The following is a 17,199-nucleotide window of genomic DNA, read 5'->3' on the forward strand; positions in this document are numbered from 1 at the left end:
GCTGGAGACCCCGCCCCATCAACTTGAACCTTCCCAGGGAGTCGGCGGAAACCGACCTGGGCTCAGACAGAGAACCCCAAACAGTGCCTAACTCGCAGCATAGATACCCGACTCCTGAGGGCGCCCATGATCCCAGCTGACTGCTGACAAACGCTGGACACGCCACCGGCCCAGGCGCGCAGGCGGGCCGGAGCGCCAGCGGCCGCAGCCCGCAGCCCGCAGCCCGCGCACGCGCGTAGGAGGCGGGGCCGAGGCGGGAGCGGACGCAGCGCGTGAAGGGGCGGGGCCGGGGCGGACCCGGAAGCCGGCGAAAACGCGGAGGCGAGGGGGGCGCAATGGCGCCTCCTCAGCAGGCGCGGGTCCTTCGATGCTGCTGCTGCAGGCTTTTCCAGGCTCACCAGGTGGGGCCTCCCCTCCCCCGAGCGCGGGGATGGCGGGCGGGACGAGGTGGAGCCTTGAGAGGCTCGACCTCTTCCCCACGCGCTGCCCGCAGACTGTGCGGAGTGCGCTTGAGGCCTGAACAAGTGATGGTATCAGTTGTGAGAACTAGGTTTTATTGAGGTCACTTCTCCATACCCGTTGTTGTGGTCTTTGGGGGCATTTTGCTTTTTGGTTGTAAGATTTGTAGAAACCAAGACTTCCCTGGTGGTACAGTGGGTCAGAACCCGCCTGCCAATGCAGGGGACAGGGGTTTGATTCCTGGTTGGGGAAGATTCTACATGCCTCCAGGCACTTAAGCCCATGTGCAGAAACTTATGGGCCCCATGAGCTACAGCTGTGAGCCCAGGAGCCCTAGAGCCGATGCTGTGCAACAAGAGAAGCTACCGCTATGAAAAACTGCGGCCCCACAGCTAGAGAGTATCTCCCGCTAGCTGAAGCCAGACGAAGAAGACCCGGTGCACGCGTGCCCAGTGGCTTCCGACTCTGCGGCCCCTTGGGCTGTAGCCGGCCAAGCTCCTCTGCTAGGCCTGTCCAATCGCAAAGATCCTTTTATACCATGTTCTCTCGCTCTCTCTAGCCACTGAGAGCTAGTCAGTTACTGCTTGTTCTACCAGAGCTTTTATTATTTTTTAATTCATTTCTTACTTGCATATGTAGCTGTAGAAAGTACACAATATTTTTATGGTGTTTGAAAGTAGATGCTGAGAAGTAGAATCTTTAGGATATACCCACTTAAATTTGTAATAGATGTTGTTTGTCCTCCCTAGAATCGTTTTAGGTTTTAGGGTTTTAGGTACTTCTCCAAAAGACCCGATGATTTTTGTTTCAATTGTATTTATTTTTATGAATCAACCTAGACATCTTCATGATGTTAAGCATGCTATCTCATTCCATCTCTTTTTTAACGAATTTTTATTATTATTATTTATTAATTTGCTTTTGGCTGCACTGGGTCTTCATTGCCTTGGCTTCTCTTGTTGCAGAGTAGGGGTTGTAGCTGGGCAGGCTTCAGTAGTTGCAGAGCACAGGTCTAGTTGTGCAGAGGCCTAGTTGCTCTGAGGCTTGTGGAATCTTCCCAGACCAGGGGTCAAACCGGTCTCCCCTGCATTGGCAGGCAGATTCTAAACTGCTGGACCACCAGGGAAGTCCTCATTCCACCTGTTAAAGCAGCTTTGGTGCCTCTTGGTAACATTTTCTTTGTTGCCATTATAAATGGACTTTTCTTTCGTTATTCTTCTAACTAATGTTTGCTTATAAACTATATTAATTTTTGAAGATATATTAATTTTCTACCTAGAGCCTATGATATATATGTTACTGGTTTTAGTAGTTTTTCATTTGATTATCTTGGGTTTTAAAGAAATAAATCATAATATTCATAAATAAGGTTAGTTTTTTTCCCTACATTTTCATACCTCTTAATTACTTTCTCTTTTCCAATTCTATTGGCTAGCACATCCAAAAAGACAGTAAATAATAATGCAGATCCTTGACTTGTTCTTGACTTTCATGGGAATGCTCATGGTGATTCTGCATTGGTGAGCTGGAAGTAAGCCATTTTATTATGTTAAGAGAGACCCCATCTAGTCAGATTTATCAAGACTTGAAATGTTATGGAATTTTTTGAGAATCACAGATAGTAGAGACCTAATTTGATTTTGTTTATTAATATATGGATATGCAGTTTCCCAGAACTACTTATTAAATAGGCTCTTCTTTCTTCACCTTTATAATATACTAACTTTTCATACATGTGTTGGTTTGCTTCTAGACTCTATTCTTTTCCATTGATCTCTTTAAATTACTATTTCTGATCCAGTTCCAACTGTTTCAAATAATTATCGTAGCTATATTGCTGAAATTTCATTATAGGTGAAAAAGAGTCTCAAGTGGACATGCAAAGCTTGTGGAAAGAAGCAGTCGTTTTTGCAGGTGAGTCCCAAGAAGCAGAGTGTCTGATACCTGTACTGGAAAGCAGGTAGGACCCAGCCATGCAAAAGTGTGTTTCTCATAGAACCCAGTGTTCCATTATTGACTCAGGTTCATTAGATACAGAGCTCCTGCTCCCTAAGATCATCTTCTTTCAGGAAGTAAAGTGGATGGAGCGGGGCCTGGAAGGTGACCTTCCTTTGTTTATTCAGTCATTTGGTATTTACTGAGTACCTTCTATGTGTAGGCATGGGAAACAGTGAAAGGTAAGAAGGTGTCCTTATTGCCTGTACAGATCTGCCCTTGTGAAAGGGGAAGAGAAACTAAAACACACACATATAATTTAAAATTAAACTGAGCACAATGAGAGGAGAGTGCAGGGTCTGTAAGAGTAATCAGCCCTAACTGGGGATGGACAGACAGCTCTTAGAGATTCGAGGGTGTGAGAAGGGGCGGGCAGGGTGTGAAGGTAGTCAGGCGGTGGAAGAGCCCGCGGACTGAAGGGAGCATGTTGTAAATGCTCTTGTTAGCCCGATTGTTTCACCCACATTACAGTTTTTTCCCAAGTCCATACTTACTGACCCACCTGACTGAGCCTTTTGTTCACCTGCTCCAACCATTGATTCTACCTCTGCAGCCTCATCGTGTCATTCTCCTCCTTCAGCTGCAGGGACTTTTCCTTCTGACCTTGAAACAATCCAGACCTGCTTCCGTCTGTGTGCTTGTTGTTGAGGCATCCCCTAGTTAATCTCACTTCCCTGTCAGAAATATATTCAAGTGTGTTTATGTGAGTATTGTCCATCTCAGACTGTAAGTTCCTTGAGAGTAAACGCTTTGCCTCTTTTATTTATATACACTTTTTTAAAAATTGAGGTATAGTTGATTTGCAGTATTATGTTAGTTACAGGTATATAGCAAAGTGATTCAGTTATACATATTTTTTTCCTGTTCTTTTCCATTAAAATTATTACAAGAAATTGAATGTAGTTCCCTATGCTATATAATAAATCCTTGTTTATTTTATATGTAGTGGTGTATATCTGTTAATCCCATATTCCTAATTTATTCCTCTCCCCCTCTTTCCCTTTTGGTAACCATAAGTTTGTTTTCTATGTCTGTGAATCTGTTTCTGTTTTGTAAGTAAGTTCATTTGTATTATTTTTAGATTCGGCATATAAGTCATATAATATTTATCTTTGGCTTGCTTCACTCAATATGATACATTCTGGGTCTATCCATGTTGTTGCAAATGGCAATATTTCATTCTTTTTCATGACTGAGCAATATTCCATTATACACACATACACACACACACACACACTTCACATCTTCTGTATCCATTCATCTGTTGATGGACACATATATACCCTTTTTTCTACATTTTACTGCATACTTTTGGTACCTAGCACAGTGCCTGTGAGATAGTGCTTGTTCAAGGAATGTCTGTTGAATGAATAAATGACCAGCCCCACATTGATGGGCACTTAGGTTGATTTTAGTTTTCATTGTTATGAATAACTCTGTAGTAAAAGAAAGAAAGAAAGTGTAGTTGTTCAGTTGTGTCCAACTCTTTGTGACCCCTTGGACTGTAGCTCACCGTGCTCCTCTGTCCGTGGGATTCTCCAGGCAAGAATACTGGAGTGGATTGCCATTCCCTTCTCCAGAGGATCTTCCTGATCCAGGGATTGAACCCGGGTCTCCTACATTGCAGGCAGATTTTTTACAGTCTTAAGCCACCAGGGAACTCTGTAGTAGTGAAGCTTCTTACAAATACCTCTTTCTTTACTGGACCAATTATTTCCTTAGGACAAATTCCTACAAGTTAAATCAGAGGAATTCTTTCAACCAAGGTTCTCTTAGTTGCAGATTATAGGAAAAAACACTTCAGCAAAATTTAAAATGCACTGGTAAGGTAATGGGATATCTTGTGGGGATCCAGGGGAAGAGCTTTGCCCTTGGCCCTTTGAAGAACCAACCCCAAGAACTGAAAAGCTGCCAGCAACACAAGCATCTTCTTTTCCCTCCGTCCTCCTCCCTTCACTGAGTTTCTCGCTGTGCCTTCCTCCTTCTCTCCCTACCCCTTTCCTTTCTCTCTCTCTCCAGTTCACAGTAACATGCTCCACTCACAGACCACAGAATCTCATTTCAAACCAACTGAAAGAGCTGAGTCCCAGTTATAAACTCCTGGGAGAAATAATCTGGTTGATGTGGTTGACTCAGATGTCCACCTCTGGTCTTGTCAGTTGGGATGGGTAGGAGTGGGGACGGTTAGGTCATCTGTCAGTAAGTGTGGCAGCTGAGGCCTGCCTTGAGATTGGGCCTCAGGTCAGGAGGCTGGCTGATGACTGTACCTGTTTTAGATGTCAGCCTGTACTTCTGAATTCTTGAGGAAGGTCTGCCTTCCTCTCAGCCCCTCCCATGCTTATGCAGTGGTGTATGGCTTAGGACTGACTAGGCCACATTAACACACATACACACCGCGATTGTGGCTTAACACCATAGAAGTTGTTTCTCTCGCTGTTTTTAACAGTCCTGGGAGAGTTTGAGATCGGCAGGGCAGCTGTACTTGGTGTGACCATTCGGGGACCCTGGCACCCGTCATCTTGAGGTTCTGCTATTCCCTGAGGCTTGTCTCCTGTTGCCTCAAGCCCCTGAAGGTGCAAGATCAGGAAGAAGCTACCCAGGAAGAATCTGGAAGTGGTTCACATTCCAGTGGGGAGAGCCTAGTCTCATGGCCACACCCGGCTGCCAGAGAGACTGGACAGTGTAGCCTCGTCTGCTCTCAGATGAGGAGAGAATGCGTTTCAGTGTTCAGAGAGCAGCTTCTGTCGTGCAAGAGAGCACACACCCTCCCAGTTATGCCACACATAAGTTGTCAGTCTGGGGAATTTGTTTAATTTTTCAATTTATTTCATTAAAGTATAGTTGAATTACAATGTTGTGTTCACTTCTGCTGTGCAGCAAAGTGATGCAGTTGCAGAAATTGTATGTGTGCGCACACACACACACACACACACACACACACACCCTTTTCCTGCTTTCCCTTACGGTTTATCACAGGACATTGAATACCACTCCCTGTGCCCTACAGTAGAGGACTGTTGTCGGTCCATATTCTATGTATAATAGTGTTCACCTGCTCACCCCAGACTCCCAGTCCATCTCTTCCCCACCCTACTCCCTCTTGGCAATCATAAGTCAGTTATCAGTCTTTTTAAATTTTGCCTTTACTCTCTCTAGTTCATCTCCTCCCATTCTCATTTGAACTTGCCCCAAAGTGGATTTCACTCCCCACCAGTCTACTAAAATTGCTCATGTCAGAGTCAGCAGTGGTCCCTGTGTTGCTGAAAATAATGGTTGGTTCTCAGTCCTCAAGTGACGTGACTTACTGGTGGCATTTGTCAGTTTGTCACTCCCTCCTCCTTGAAGTCTTCGCTTGGACTTCCAGCCACCCTGACCCTGGTTTTCCTCCTGTCTTCCTGGCTTGCATTCCAGTCCTCTTTGCTAGTTTTTTCCCATCTCCTCATCTTCTACAGTTTAGAGTGCTCTGGAACTCGGTTTTTTGTTTTGTTTTTCACCTCTTCTCTAGCTACAGTCATTCCCTTAGTGGTCTGAGATGAGACAGTCTTAACAGTTCTCAAATGTTCTCAGACTAGGCTACACTGTCCAGTCTTTCTGGCAGTCAGATGTGGCCATGAGACTAGTTCTCAGACCCCAGGCCTGCCAGTGAACTTGTGTATGCTTCTAGCCACGTACCTCTCTTCTGGATATCTGACAAGCATCCCAAACCTGTATTCCAAAATGGAAGCCCTCCCCTTTCACCTACCTACTTTTCCCACAGTCATCCCCATCTCTTAACTGCCAAGTCTCTCTCTCTAGTTGTTTGGGCTAAAAACCTCGAACTCATCCCTGACTCTTTTTCTTTTATACTCTTCATATGATCCATCGGCAAATTTAGTCACAACATACCCACATTGTTTGCCCACTTGTTTTCACAGTGGACTGAGTATTTGCAGCCCCCTCCTGACTGGTCACCTGTTTCAGCCATACAGTCTCAGCAGCACAGCCGAACGGTCCGATATGTGCAGGATCATGTCAACCTTCCAGGTTGGAGCAATGTATATGTGCCTTCAGACCGGGCCCTGACAGGGCAGGAGACGATGTGAAATGGGAATGTGGGGCCCCTTTTCAAAAGCAGAAAAAAAACAGCTATTAAAGGTTCTAAAATATTAAGCTCTTCTTTCATGATCTCCTGACTTTTCCTAATGTTTTTATTTACTAATGGTTTAAATATTAATTTTTATTTATTAATTTATTTGACTGCTCCAGGTCTTAGTTGCAGCATGCAGAATCTTTTCGTTGAAGCATGTGGGATCCAGTTCCCCCACCAGGGATAGAACTCAGGCCCCTGCATTGGAAGCTTGGAGCCTTAGCCACTGGACCACTAGGAAAGTCCCTATTTACTGTTTTTTTAATTTACTATATAATTTATTCCTGTGTAAAGAAAAACTAACTGTTAGTTTTAGCCAACATTTTAACATGTTAAAAGCTAACATTTAAATAGTGTAACACCATTTAGACTGTGCAACACTGGCTTTAAATGCTAAGAACATGTAGTACGTATGTGGAACATATACAGAATAATATAATAGCATTAGTACACATGTAAAATGATCAAAATTGCACACTTTTTATTTTGTAGCTCATATATGCCTACATATTTTATTCTTAAGAGTGGAGATGTTGCACAAAATTAACTCAACTATTTTTACTTCACTGCTTGACACCCACACATCCTACCTACTCTCAGCCTTCTGCTCGCTGATGCGACAGGGAGTACCAAGAAGAAAAGGAGCTGTGGGTTGTGCTTGTGTCCCTGTTTTCTGTGGTGTTTTCAGCACAGGCTGCTCCAGGGAGGTAATAGGAGTAAGAAGAGATACGGTAGGTTTACTTGGTTGGTGATGCTTTTGGTAGAATACCCTTGCCTTCTTTCTGCAACTGAAGCAGGTTCTGGTTCCCCTGGAAGCCCTGGCCCCTCAGGCTACGGGCGCCCCTCATGTACTTAGGCACAGACAGCGCAAGCTGCCTGAACCTGGAGTCTCACTGGACTTTCACACCCTGTGAGTTCACTGGAACTTTGTGCTTCTGGGGCATCGGGCAATCTCTGTGCAAACAGAGTGGCAAGGAACAGTGGACACATTTGCTAGTCACAACTTAAAAACATGTTTCGTTATCTCATCAGACTTCACTTACACAACACAGGTTCAAAGATGAGATTATTAAGAATTTCAATAAAGAAAGCAGAGCAGATCTCATGCCCATAAGGCTGACTTTTCCTGTAACAGGGCCTGCACTCTCAAACTTCATCTCCTACCCTCTCTGCCCTAGATCATTCAACTCCAGTCACTTGGCCTCTTTGCTGTTTCTCCAAAATGCCAGGCTCAAGGTGTTTGCACTCCTTTCCGTTTCATTGCTTCTGCTATTTACATGGTTTGTTCCCGCTTGTCTTCCTGTTTTGTGCTCAGATGTTACCCTCCCAGTGATCCACCCCTTGACCTCTTGAACACCTCGTATAAAATTACCTACTGTGTCTCCTCTCTGCCCCACCCCCACTGCATTGCCTTGCTTTCCTGTGTAGCACTTCTCACCATCTGATGGCTGTATAGGTGTCTTATGTGCTTATTATCTGTCTCTTACACTACAGAGCTCTGTGATGGCAGTGATGTTTATGCACTCTTGTATTGTCCTTCCCTAGTTCAGGTCCTGGCACATAATAGGTGCTTAATAAATATTTATTGAACAAATGAGTGAGTACTAAGTGAAAAATAAGTATCACATCTGTTTTATATTGTTTTGATTATGAGTGAGGGTTAAGTGTCATTTCATGTTTATTGGCAATTTGCATTACTTCTCTTCTGAATTCCTTATGTTTATTAACCAATTTGTTTGGGGTTTGGGTTGAGTTTGACTTTGATATGTAAAATTAAGGGTGATAGTGGGCAGCCAGATTGACTGAAATTAGTCCCTGAGACTGTTAGTTTGTAAATCACTGCAGAAATGGCAATCATTGTTTGAGTTCCTGCATGGTGCTTTAGGCCTTGCAGAGTACATTTTTTAGCCTCCCTGAGTTTGTGTCTCTGATGGCTCTATTTCTCAGCATTCTGTCAATACTTTTTAAACTTCATATCTGTGTTTGTTTCTCAGGCTTACGGTGAGGGCTCTGGTGCTGACTGCAGACGCCATGTCCAAAAATTAAACCTGCTGCAGGGACAGATTTCAGAGCTGTCATTCAGGTATGATAGTTTAAGAGAGGCCTGGTTATCTTGCCCTATTTTCATCTTGAGTGGATGGTGGGAGTATATGATGGAGAAATCCCTTAGATTTCCATGCCTAACAACGTGGCAATTAGATACTGAATAATCTTCCCACTGAAGTTAATTTTAAAATGCCAGCCATGATATTTTAAAGGCACTGACAAGACGACAAGAAGGTAAGTAGCCATCAGAGATCAAAAACGAAGCAAAAGCCAAAATCCAGAGAATAAGCTGGGCTGCTGGGCGTTTGAAACCTGTTGTCCTGCAGCTTCCATGTAGCTGGGAAGGAGGCAAGAGACAAAGACAAAGTCTGTTCAATGTGGGAAGGTCAGTCGGAGACCACCACATAAAGCTGAGTCCCCAAAGGGCTACACTCTTGGTGTACAAATGAACTAGAAATGCACCCCTCCGAGGTAGGTTGACCCATCCTGTCTTGCCCTTGGCACTGGCTAAAGAGGGGAAATACTGCTCCAGGATTTTGTAAGCACAAGGAAGCTCTCACATGACTTTTCAACCTTTTACAGATGCTGTGTGAAAAGTCTCAAGCTGAGGACTTATTTTATTTTATTGACTGTGCAGGGTCTCCATTGCCGCACAGGCTTTTCTCTAGCTGCAGCGAGCCGGGGGCTGCTGTCTGTAATGGCAGTGTGTGGGCTTGTCGTTGTGGCTGATGCTCCTGTTGCAGGGCGTGGAATCCAGGGTGCCGCGGCCGTAGTAGTTTCAAGCTCCGGAACACAGACTCAGTGTGGCAGACAGGCTTAGTTGCTCCGTGACACAGGGGATCTTCCCCGACCAGGGCTCAAACCCATGTCTCCTGCATTGGCAGGCAGATTCTTTATCACTGAGCCACCAGGGAAGCCCTTCAAACTTATTTTTAAATTGTCCCAGGAAGCAGAGATAAATGTTGCTCCGTTTTGGAGCAATACCTCTTCAACCTAGGCATCAAAGGATATATAAAATTCCAAGTGACATGTACCCAAAGTTAAAGATGATTTAACTTACTTAAGGAAGCATGTCACCATGAGCAAAAGACAGCAGAAATGACAGAGAAGTCAGATCCAAAAAGAGTTCAGAATACATAATATTGTATGGTTAATATATTTAATGAAATTAAGTGAGGATGGTTGATACAGGAAGAGCAAGAGACTTAAAAAAAAAAACAACCCAAACGTTTGTAGAGATGAAAAGTGTAGTCATTGAAGTTAAAAGTGTAGTGGCTTCCCTGTTGGTGCAGTGGTTAAGACTTGGCCTTGCAGCGTCAGGGACCCTCGTTTAACCCCTGGCACTGGAAGACCCCGCGTGTCGTGGAGCAGGTAGGCCTGCGCTCTGGAGCCCGCAGGCGGCAGCACGGGATGCCCACGCGCCCGGGGCCTGTGCTCTGCAGCAGGAGAGGCCGCCACAGCGCGAAGCCCGGCCCCGCGATGAGAGAGCCCCGCTCACCACAAGCGGAGAAAGCGGAGCATAGCAGGAAAGACCCAGCGCAGCCGAAACAGGAGTAAATAAGTAAATCTTTTTCAAAAACTGTTTAGTGGACTGTTAAGCAGATTAAGTGCAACTAAAGACAGAATTGGTGACATGGAAGATAAATCTGAAGAAATTATTCACATTCTCAATGTGAATAAGACAAAAAGGTGGAAAATATAAAAGTTCAGAGACATGAAAGATACAGAGATGAGTTCCAGCAGAAGATAATAAAAAGAATGGGAAAAGGCAATACTTGCAGAGAAATGAACAGAACTTTTTCCAGAATCAAAGGGCTTACAATCTTAGATTCAGGAAATGCGTCTAATCCCAAACTGGATAAAAACATTGTTGTCTGTAGCAGGTCCTAATGAACCTATCCAAAAGCTACTAGAACTAATAATTTAGCAAAATCACAAGGATACATGGTCAACATACAAAACAAAAATATAAATTTTATTTTCATATAAATTCAGTGAATAGTTGGAAAACAGTTTTAAAAATCAAATACCATTTATGATACCGTGAAAAAATAGGATACTTAGGGATAAATATAACCAAAAAATGTGCAAAATATTTTCAGTAAAAATTACACAACTTTGCTGAGAGAAATTTAAAAAAGATCTAAACAATGAAATATGTTCATGGATTAAAACACTTAGTATTTTCATGATGTCAGTTCATCCTAAATTGATCTGTAGTGTCATCTTAATCCCAGTCAAAATTCCAGCAGTTTTTTTTTTTTATGAAATTGACAAACTGATGCTAAAATTTATATAGAAATGCAGTTGCCAAATTGATTTTGATAAAGAACAAAACTGGAGGACTACTAGAGCCTGATTTCAAGATTTACTGTAACACTAGAGCAATCAAGACAGTGTGATTTTGAATATACATTTTGTGGTATTTTCATACAGTAGAGTACTACTCAGCAACAAAAATGACATGGGCAAACCTCAGAAACATTGCTAAGTGAAAGATGTCAGACAAAAAGACCAGATACTGTGAGGATGAGTAGTTTTCACCTACAGAGGCAGATAAGGGAATTTTAAGGTGATGAAAATTTTCTAAATCTTGCTAATTATATATTTTCTATATCTTGATTGGAGTAATAGTTTCAAAATATAATACCAAGCTCATCTAATGTACCACTTAATTTGGTACATTTTAGGGTAGGTTAATTATAAATTATACCTCAGTAAGTTAATTTTAAAAGATAAAATCCACCCTGTGACACCACAGCATAATGAAATTACAGAACATGGAAAACAAAGGGAAGAACTAAAATGTAGCTGGAGAAAAGAGAGATCATCTACTGAGAAATAGTAGATGCCCAGTTCTCAGGGTAACATTAGAAGTGAGAAGACAGACCATACCTTCATATTGCAGAGAAAGGTTCTGTTGTTGATGGAGTTGAGTTCCCAAGTCATAGTATGCTGGGCAGAGTTCTGGTCAGTAGCAGCAGGGCACTGCTCAGCTGGACACTGGGGTAGCCAGTGTAGGCATTTCACATGCGTGATCTCATTTCATCTTCCTCGTCATCCCATGAGGATCATTGGCTTTGGTTTACAAATGAAGAAACTGACATGGAGGTGCCCACATTTGGTGGACTTGGGTTTCCATTGTAGGTCAGTAGAGAGAGTTCCAGTGTGATCGTGTGATGTAGCAACCTGTCAGACATGGGTGGTTGTGGCTTCGGTGCTAGCCTTCAGCCCTTGAACAATGTGTGTTTTAATTGGCCATCCGGCTCCTCACTGTGCTCTCTGTGTGATGAAAAACCCCTGCTATCCATGGGAGGCTGGGTGAAGACACATCTAACAGGAAAATGCCTTATCTCGTAGCGGTTGAGATATAACACTCCTATGACCCTATGCAATGGGGACATCGCCACTGCTGATGGGAGGGACTGTCAGAGTTCAGCTAAATTAGTCTCTGTATTCAGGCCCTGAGCAGGGCAGGTGCACATGTGTTGTCTCACTTATCTTCACAGTCCCCTTGCATTATTATCCCCATTTGTAAATTAGGAAACTGGGATACAGTGATGTACCCAAAGCCACACAGTCTATGACAGCCAGTCTTTGGCAAAGCCATGATGCCAACTCTGGTCTCTGAGTGAAGACCACCCCTTCTGCCCTGTGTCACTTTTCCTGTTGCTCCAAGGGACAGATGGTCCCTCTGCCTTCTGAACTGCTGGAAGATGTCCAAACATAGAAACAACAGAGAAAAGTTTAATCAATAAGCTCCCCTAAGCAGGCTTTGATAGCCATTGTTAAGTCTGTGCAGCCTACTGTTCCCATCTTCACTGTCCTTCATCTTCCTGGTCATTTTACAAAGAACAGTTGTACAATCCTTCCCTAAGGTCTCTGGGAGAATCCGTAAGTGCCAATGAGGAAGAAAACGTGGATCCTTGGCAGGCTGCCCATGCAAGTCCACAGGTAAGCCAGCAGCACCATCGCAGCCCAGCTACTGGAGCCAGCTGTCACAAAGAGGTTCTGTTTGTTCATTCATTCATCGTTTGTTCCGTCAACAGATGTTGATGTCACTAACTGATGAAAACTTGACTTAAAGCTGCAGGGAATACAAAAATGAATAAACCTTTCCCTTTTATAAGTGTGTAGACAGCCATGTAAACAAATATTTGCAATACTATGAAAAGGGCTTTTTCTTCTGGCTGCTTGGCAAATTCTTCTGAACTTAACTTGAACTTCACCTCCTTGTCCTCTTCCCCCTGTTCTGAAGCACCCTAGGCGGGGAAAGGATGCTGTTGTAAGGTGCCTGGGTTTCCATGTTCCCTTTCTCTGGATGAAGCCATGCAACAGGCTCACGTTCTGTTGTTCTGTCCTGAGGCCTCAAAGTAGGTGCTCAGTGTTGGGTGGGCTGTGTGTCAGAGCTCCAGTGACTGAGCAGATGACACCATTGGGACATCCAAGATGCCATGGGTACGAGAACACGGTCCTGCCAGGGACAGGGGAGACAACTGTTTGACAGGCTCCCTGGAGGAGCTCCACCTTTGATCACAGAATCATGCTGACAGCGTCTGCACTCCAGGTTCTCTTCATATTTTTATTATAAATAGGGGAGGTACTCTTCAGCACACCACTTTAACACATCAGCTCTTGCATGTTTTTGAGTCTATACTTTCAGTTTCTTTACTTACAGACTTAATTTTTCATCATCGCTTCCGTAAAAAATACTTGTTTGCACCATCCTGGAATTTTCACTTCTATCTTTTATGTTGCTATATAGCTTTCAACTATTTACATTTTTAAAAAGTATCTACAGAATATAGTGGATTTGCCAATATTTATTCCCTTCTTATTGGGCATTTACCAAACTTCTGCTCTTATAAATACTTGCTACTATTGGTAACACTTTAATGAGCATCTTTATGCCTTCATCCTCATTTGAAACTATTGGACCGGGGAGTGTGGACATTCGCAAAGGTCTTGGTAAGTTGTGGTTTGAAGCTTTCCCCAGGTGTGTGCCAGTGTGCTCTGTTCAGGACCTCTCTCTCCCATTACCTGCCAGTCAAATTCCTTTCCTGGTGGTAGTGTAGGCATGGTTCCTGAGCCCCTTGGGCCTCAGCGTTGCACTGAGGGATTTTCAGTAAAGGTGCCTACTTTTGAGAATAAATTTACTTCCCAATTCTGTAGGAAAAACTCCAGCCCTCAAAGAACCGCTGGCTGAAGTATCTGGAAAGAGACTCCGAAGAACTGGGGCTGAAAGAAGGAGGAGTGTGTTTCAACAGACAGCCTTCATCCGAGAGAGAAAAGCCAGACCCTCTGTCCAGCACAGGCCTGCCTCGGAAAAGGTGCCAAGCCCATCACCATGTAGCCTCATCCACCCCCACCTAACTGCCCCGTGGTTTGGGGCAGACAGGCAGCTAAATTAGAGTTGGCAGGGAGCCTGAGGGCTGTGAGCCAGCGGACACCATCAGCACAGGCCCCTGGCCAAGGCACCAGGCTCAGAGCTGGGGGCTGAGCAAGATGCCAGCAGAGGGCGCCTCTTAGGATTTCACTTAATTCAGAACATCTAGACTGCGCTGACCTCAGGGAGGAACTCAAGGTTGACAAAGTGAAGTGTGGCCAGGGAAGCCAATGGGCCTGGGAGATTTTAGCTGAGAGCAAGAAAGACCTGACTGTCACAGGTCTCCTCTCTCAGCTTAACCTGCATTTCAGTGAGTTTGCTGAGAGACTGCCTCATCTAGGTGTAGGTTGGCTCTTCCAGGGCGGATGCTTTGGGGAGGTAGATTCCAGTTCAAAATAAGAACTTTCTAGCAACTACAAGCTATGGAGCAGAGAAATGGACTGACTTGGATGTCATTGGGCAACCTGTTGTTGGCAGTAGGGCAGAAGCTGAGCAGCCATCTGGGAAGCTGTAAGGGATGGCAAGGTGCTAGGTGTCAGAGCAGGTGACCACCAAGTCAGGATCAGACCACTGCTCAGTGGTAGGACTAGGTTGTGTTTTGTAAAAACTTTATTGAAGTATAGATGCTTTATAATGTTGCATTAGTTTCAGGTTTACAAAGTGATTTGGTTATATATATAATAGTAGGAATACATGCGTGCATATATATATTCTTTTTGAAATTCTTTTCCATTATAGATTATTACAAGGAGGACTGGATCATTTTTTTACATTGTTAAGATTTTTTTTTAATATGGACCATTTTAAAAATCTTTGTTGAATTTGTTACAACATTGCTTCTGTTTTATGTTTTGGTTTTTTGGCCAGGAGGCATGTGTGATCTCCTTGACCAGGGAGATCCCCTTGCATTGGAATGCAAAATCTTTACCACTGGACCAGGACTAGTTTTCCAAGGACTAGATTCTTGACAGCACTTTCTCTGCCAGGAAATGGAACCAGAGCACAGTCCAGCCTCCATGCGGCCCTGATGTCCAGGACTCCAGAAACTGTGAGGTCACCTTGAAGTCCTTGAAGGTCAGTGTCCCATGGCCATTGAGCACACGCTGGATTTTTTAATTGTTTTTTGGACTATTGAAAGACTTATACCCTCCCCCCACCCCCACCCCCGCACCGTCCCCAAAGTCCAGCTTCCCATGTGTCTTGTTATGTCTTAAGCCAACTCCTTTCTCTGTCCTGCACTGTTTCCCTGCTGTTACTCATGTTAACTGGGTCAGAAGGGCAACTTCATGCCTTGGAGACAAGCGAGGTTGACCAGTAGGACTCTTCTGCATCAGGACCATCCTCTTCATTCTACATGGAGTGCCAGGTCTTCGCCAGACTATTCAACTTGGGACCTGCCCTGGATTTCTGAGGAACTGTCACCTTCATTTACCCAGGTGGGTTCTTGTGAATTTGGGGCACTCTCTTCACCTAGGACCTGCTCATGTTAGTGATGCTTCAAACCTAGCAGACCCCACCGTACTTCCCAGGCCACAGAATGAGGGTTTTGCTTTATGCTGTCATAGGAGCCACAGGCATCCAGACAGAGGAACTCTGCCAGGCATACGTCACTGCTGCACCAACATAGGCCAGGGTTGACCTGACCAGCTTCAGACAGTAGGGGAGAGCACCCATTCAAAGCCAAAAGGCAGAGATCAAACTTGGTGTTGCTACTAACTAGCTCTGTGACCCCCAGGTAAGGGTATAGCCCCGAATCTCCAGATTATACAATACTGAGTGTGACAGTTACTGATGTACCAGTTCCTGGGTTAAACATTTTAACTGCATTGTCTAATGCTCACCACAAGCCCGTTTTGTTTTGAAGGTGACGAATCAAGGCTGGCACAGGTCCAAAGAGGTCACAGCAAGTCAGCCCCAGAGCTGGCAGTCTCTGATTGCTAGCAGTCACCCAGAGCCTCTTCCATGCTGCCTGGGGGTGGTGCTGCAGGGTCCCTCCTATCACTGCTTTCACATTGCTTTCTAGGTAGTGAGACCCAGTCTTCAGTGGACCCTTACTCCTGAGGGAGAGGGAAGCCAGGCCCCAGCAGCACTGCCCCACCCCGTACCTACAGCTTTAAGACCCTTGACAGGGCTATAGCGCCCCCCCCGTCTGGCGGCGAGCAGGCGCTGTCTGGGCGGTTCAGGGTCCTTCCTGCCCGCGCCCCAGCCACTCCCTCACCCGACTCTCAGGCCCCAGGAGGGGTCCGCTGATCACATGGGAGCGTCTTGCTCTTTTGGAAAGCCTGGTCATGGAATTTGGAGAGAGAGGGCATTTATTTCCTGTGCTTTGCTTAATCTCAAAATCAAGGCCTGTCCCTAGCCTGCCTGCCTACAGGATAGTAGACAACATGGAGCAGAAATTGTCAGTGCCCAGAGGTACCGTCCAAGATTAGTGTGGGCCCAGGACCCACTCCTCCCTGTCCCTTGAGTCTGCTAGGCACTTGTTCCTCTGAAGGGAGAACGTGCCGTCGCCTTGTGTTCCCACTGCAGGACCGTGCTGGCCTGGCAGGGAAGGGCAGAGGGAGCAGTCGTGAGGACCGGGACACCGTGGAGCTTGTTCCCCAGGGGGAACCACCGTGCCCTGCCCAGCAGGTCAGGACTGTGTCTAAGTGGGAACAATGTCTTATGCCACGTGGAAACAGCTCACATTTGGACACAGAGCCCCTTACCCCTCTCCAGAGAGGCCTCCGGCCAATCCAGGCAGCACAGGCTGAGCAGGGGACCCCCAGGGCCCAGACTCCCAGGGAAGAAGGCCTCTGCAGGATCCCCGGTGCACGCCAGTCTCCTCAGACCACACACACTCCCATGCCTGGGCCCAAGAGGCTCTGTGGGAGGATCCCTGAGCAGTCACAGGGTGCAGGCCCTTGGGCAGAGGGTGCGCCCTTGGTCAAAGGGGTGCAGGCACGTTCTTCACTCATGCGTCTATGTGACCTTTTTAAAACTGGAGAGGACTTCGATGACGATCTGTAAGTTGAAACTAGTATGTTACTCTTGTAGACATATTTGTTACATGAACCCTTCACTTCACTGTGACCTCTGCCACTGAAAACAGGGTTCCCCAAGTTGCTTTCAAATAGTAGGACTAAGGATGACTTATGGGAACTACAAGAAGCGACAATAAATATGACCATCAAACAGATTGCCTCTT

At 45.2% G+C, this 17,199-nt stretch overlaps 1 protein-coding gene across 4 annotated transcripts; it reads left to right on the forward strand.

The window, feature by feature from the left end:
* Positions 1-271: 271 nt before the first annotated feature.
* On the forward strand, positions 272-17,190 carry MRNIP (MRN complex interacting protein). 4 transcript variants are annotated; one of them, XM_061149643.1, is made up of 10 exons: positions 323-401; positions 2,314-2,373; positions 6,369-6,477; positions 6,700-7,311; positions 8,575-8,663; positions 12,505-12,580; positions 13,799-13,956; positions 14,999-15,086; positions 15,287-15,448; positions 16,542-17,190. In XM_061149643.1, the coding sequence occupies exons 4-10, from the start codon at positions 7,111-7,113 to the stop codon at positions 17,019-17,021; spliced, it is 1,254 nt and encodes a 417-aa protein (XP_061005626.1). In that variant the 5' UTR covers positions 323-401; positions 2,314-2,373; positions 6,369-6,477; positions 6,700-7,110; the 3' UTR covers positions 17,022-17,190. The 4 variants fall into 4 exon arrangements, with proteins under 4 accessions (XP_061005628.1, XP_061005629.1, XP_061005626.1 ...); XM_061149644.1 differs by having other exon boundaries at positions 15,347-15,448; XM_061149645.1 differs by lacking the exons at positions 6,369-6,477; positions 6,700-7,311 and having other exon boundaries at positions 272-401.
* The last annotated feature ends 9 nt before the right edge of the window (positions 17,191-17,199 follow it).

The sequence above is a fragment of the Dama dama genome, chromosome 9 (genome assembly GCF_033118175.1).
Source record: "Dama dama isolate Ldn47 chromosome 9, ASM3311817v1, whole genome shotgun sequence".
Classification (NCBI taxonomy): Eukaryota; Metazoa; Chordata; class Mammalia; order Artiodactyla; family Cervidae; genus Dama; species Dama dama.

Bases quoted from the DNA above. Each gene is read 5' to 3' on its own strand.
- MRNIP (XM_061149643.1), top strand. From the start codon at position 7,111: ATGTTGCACAAAATTAACTCAACTATTTTTACTTCACTGCTTGACACC. The intron at 13,957-14,998 runs GTGCCAAGCCCA...TTTCTCTGCCAG, and splicing joins ACAGGCCTGCCTCGGAAAAG to GAAATGGAACCAGAGCACAG. The intron at 15,087-15,286 runs GTCAGTGTCCCA...TAACTGGGTCAG, and splicing joins TCACCTTGAAGTCCTTGAAG to AAGGGCAACTTCATGCCTTG.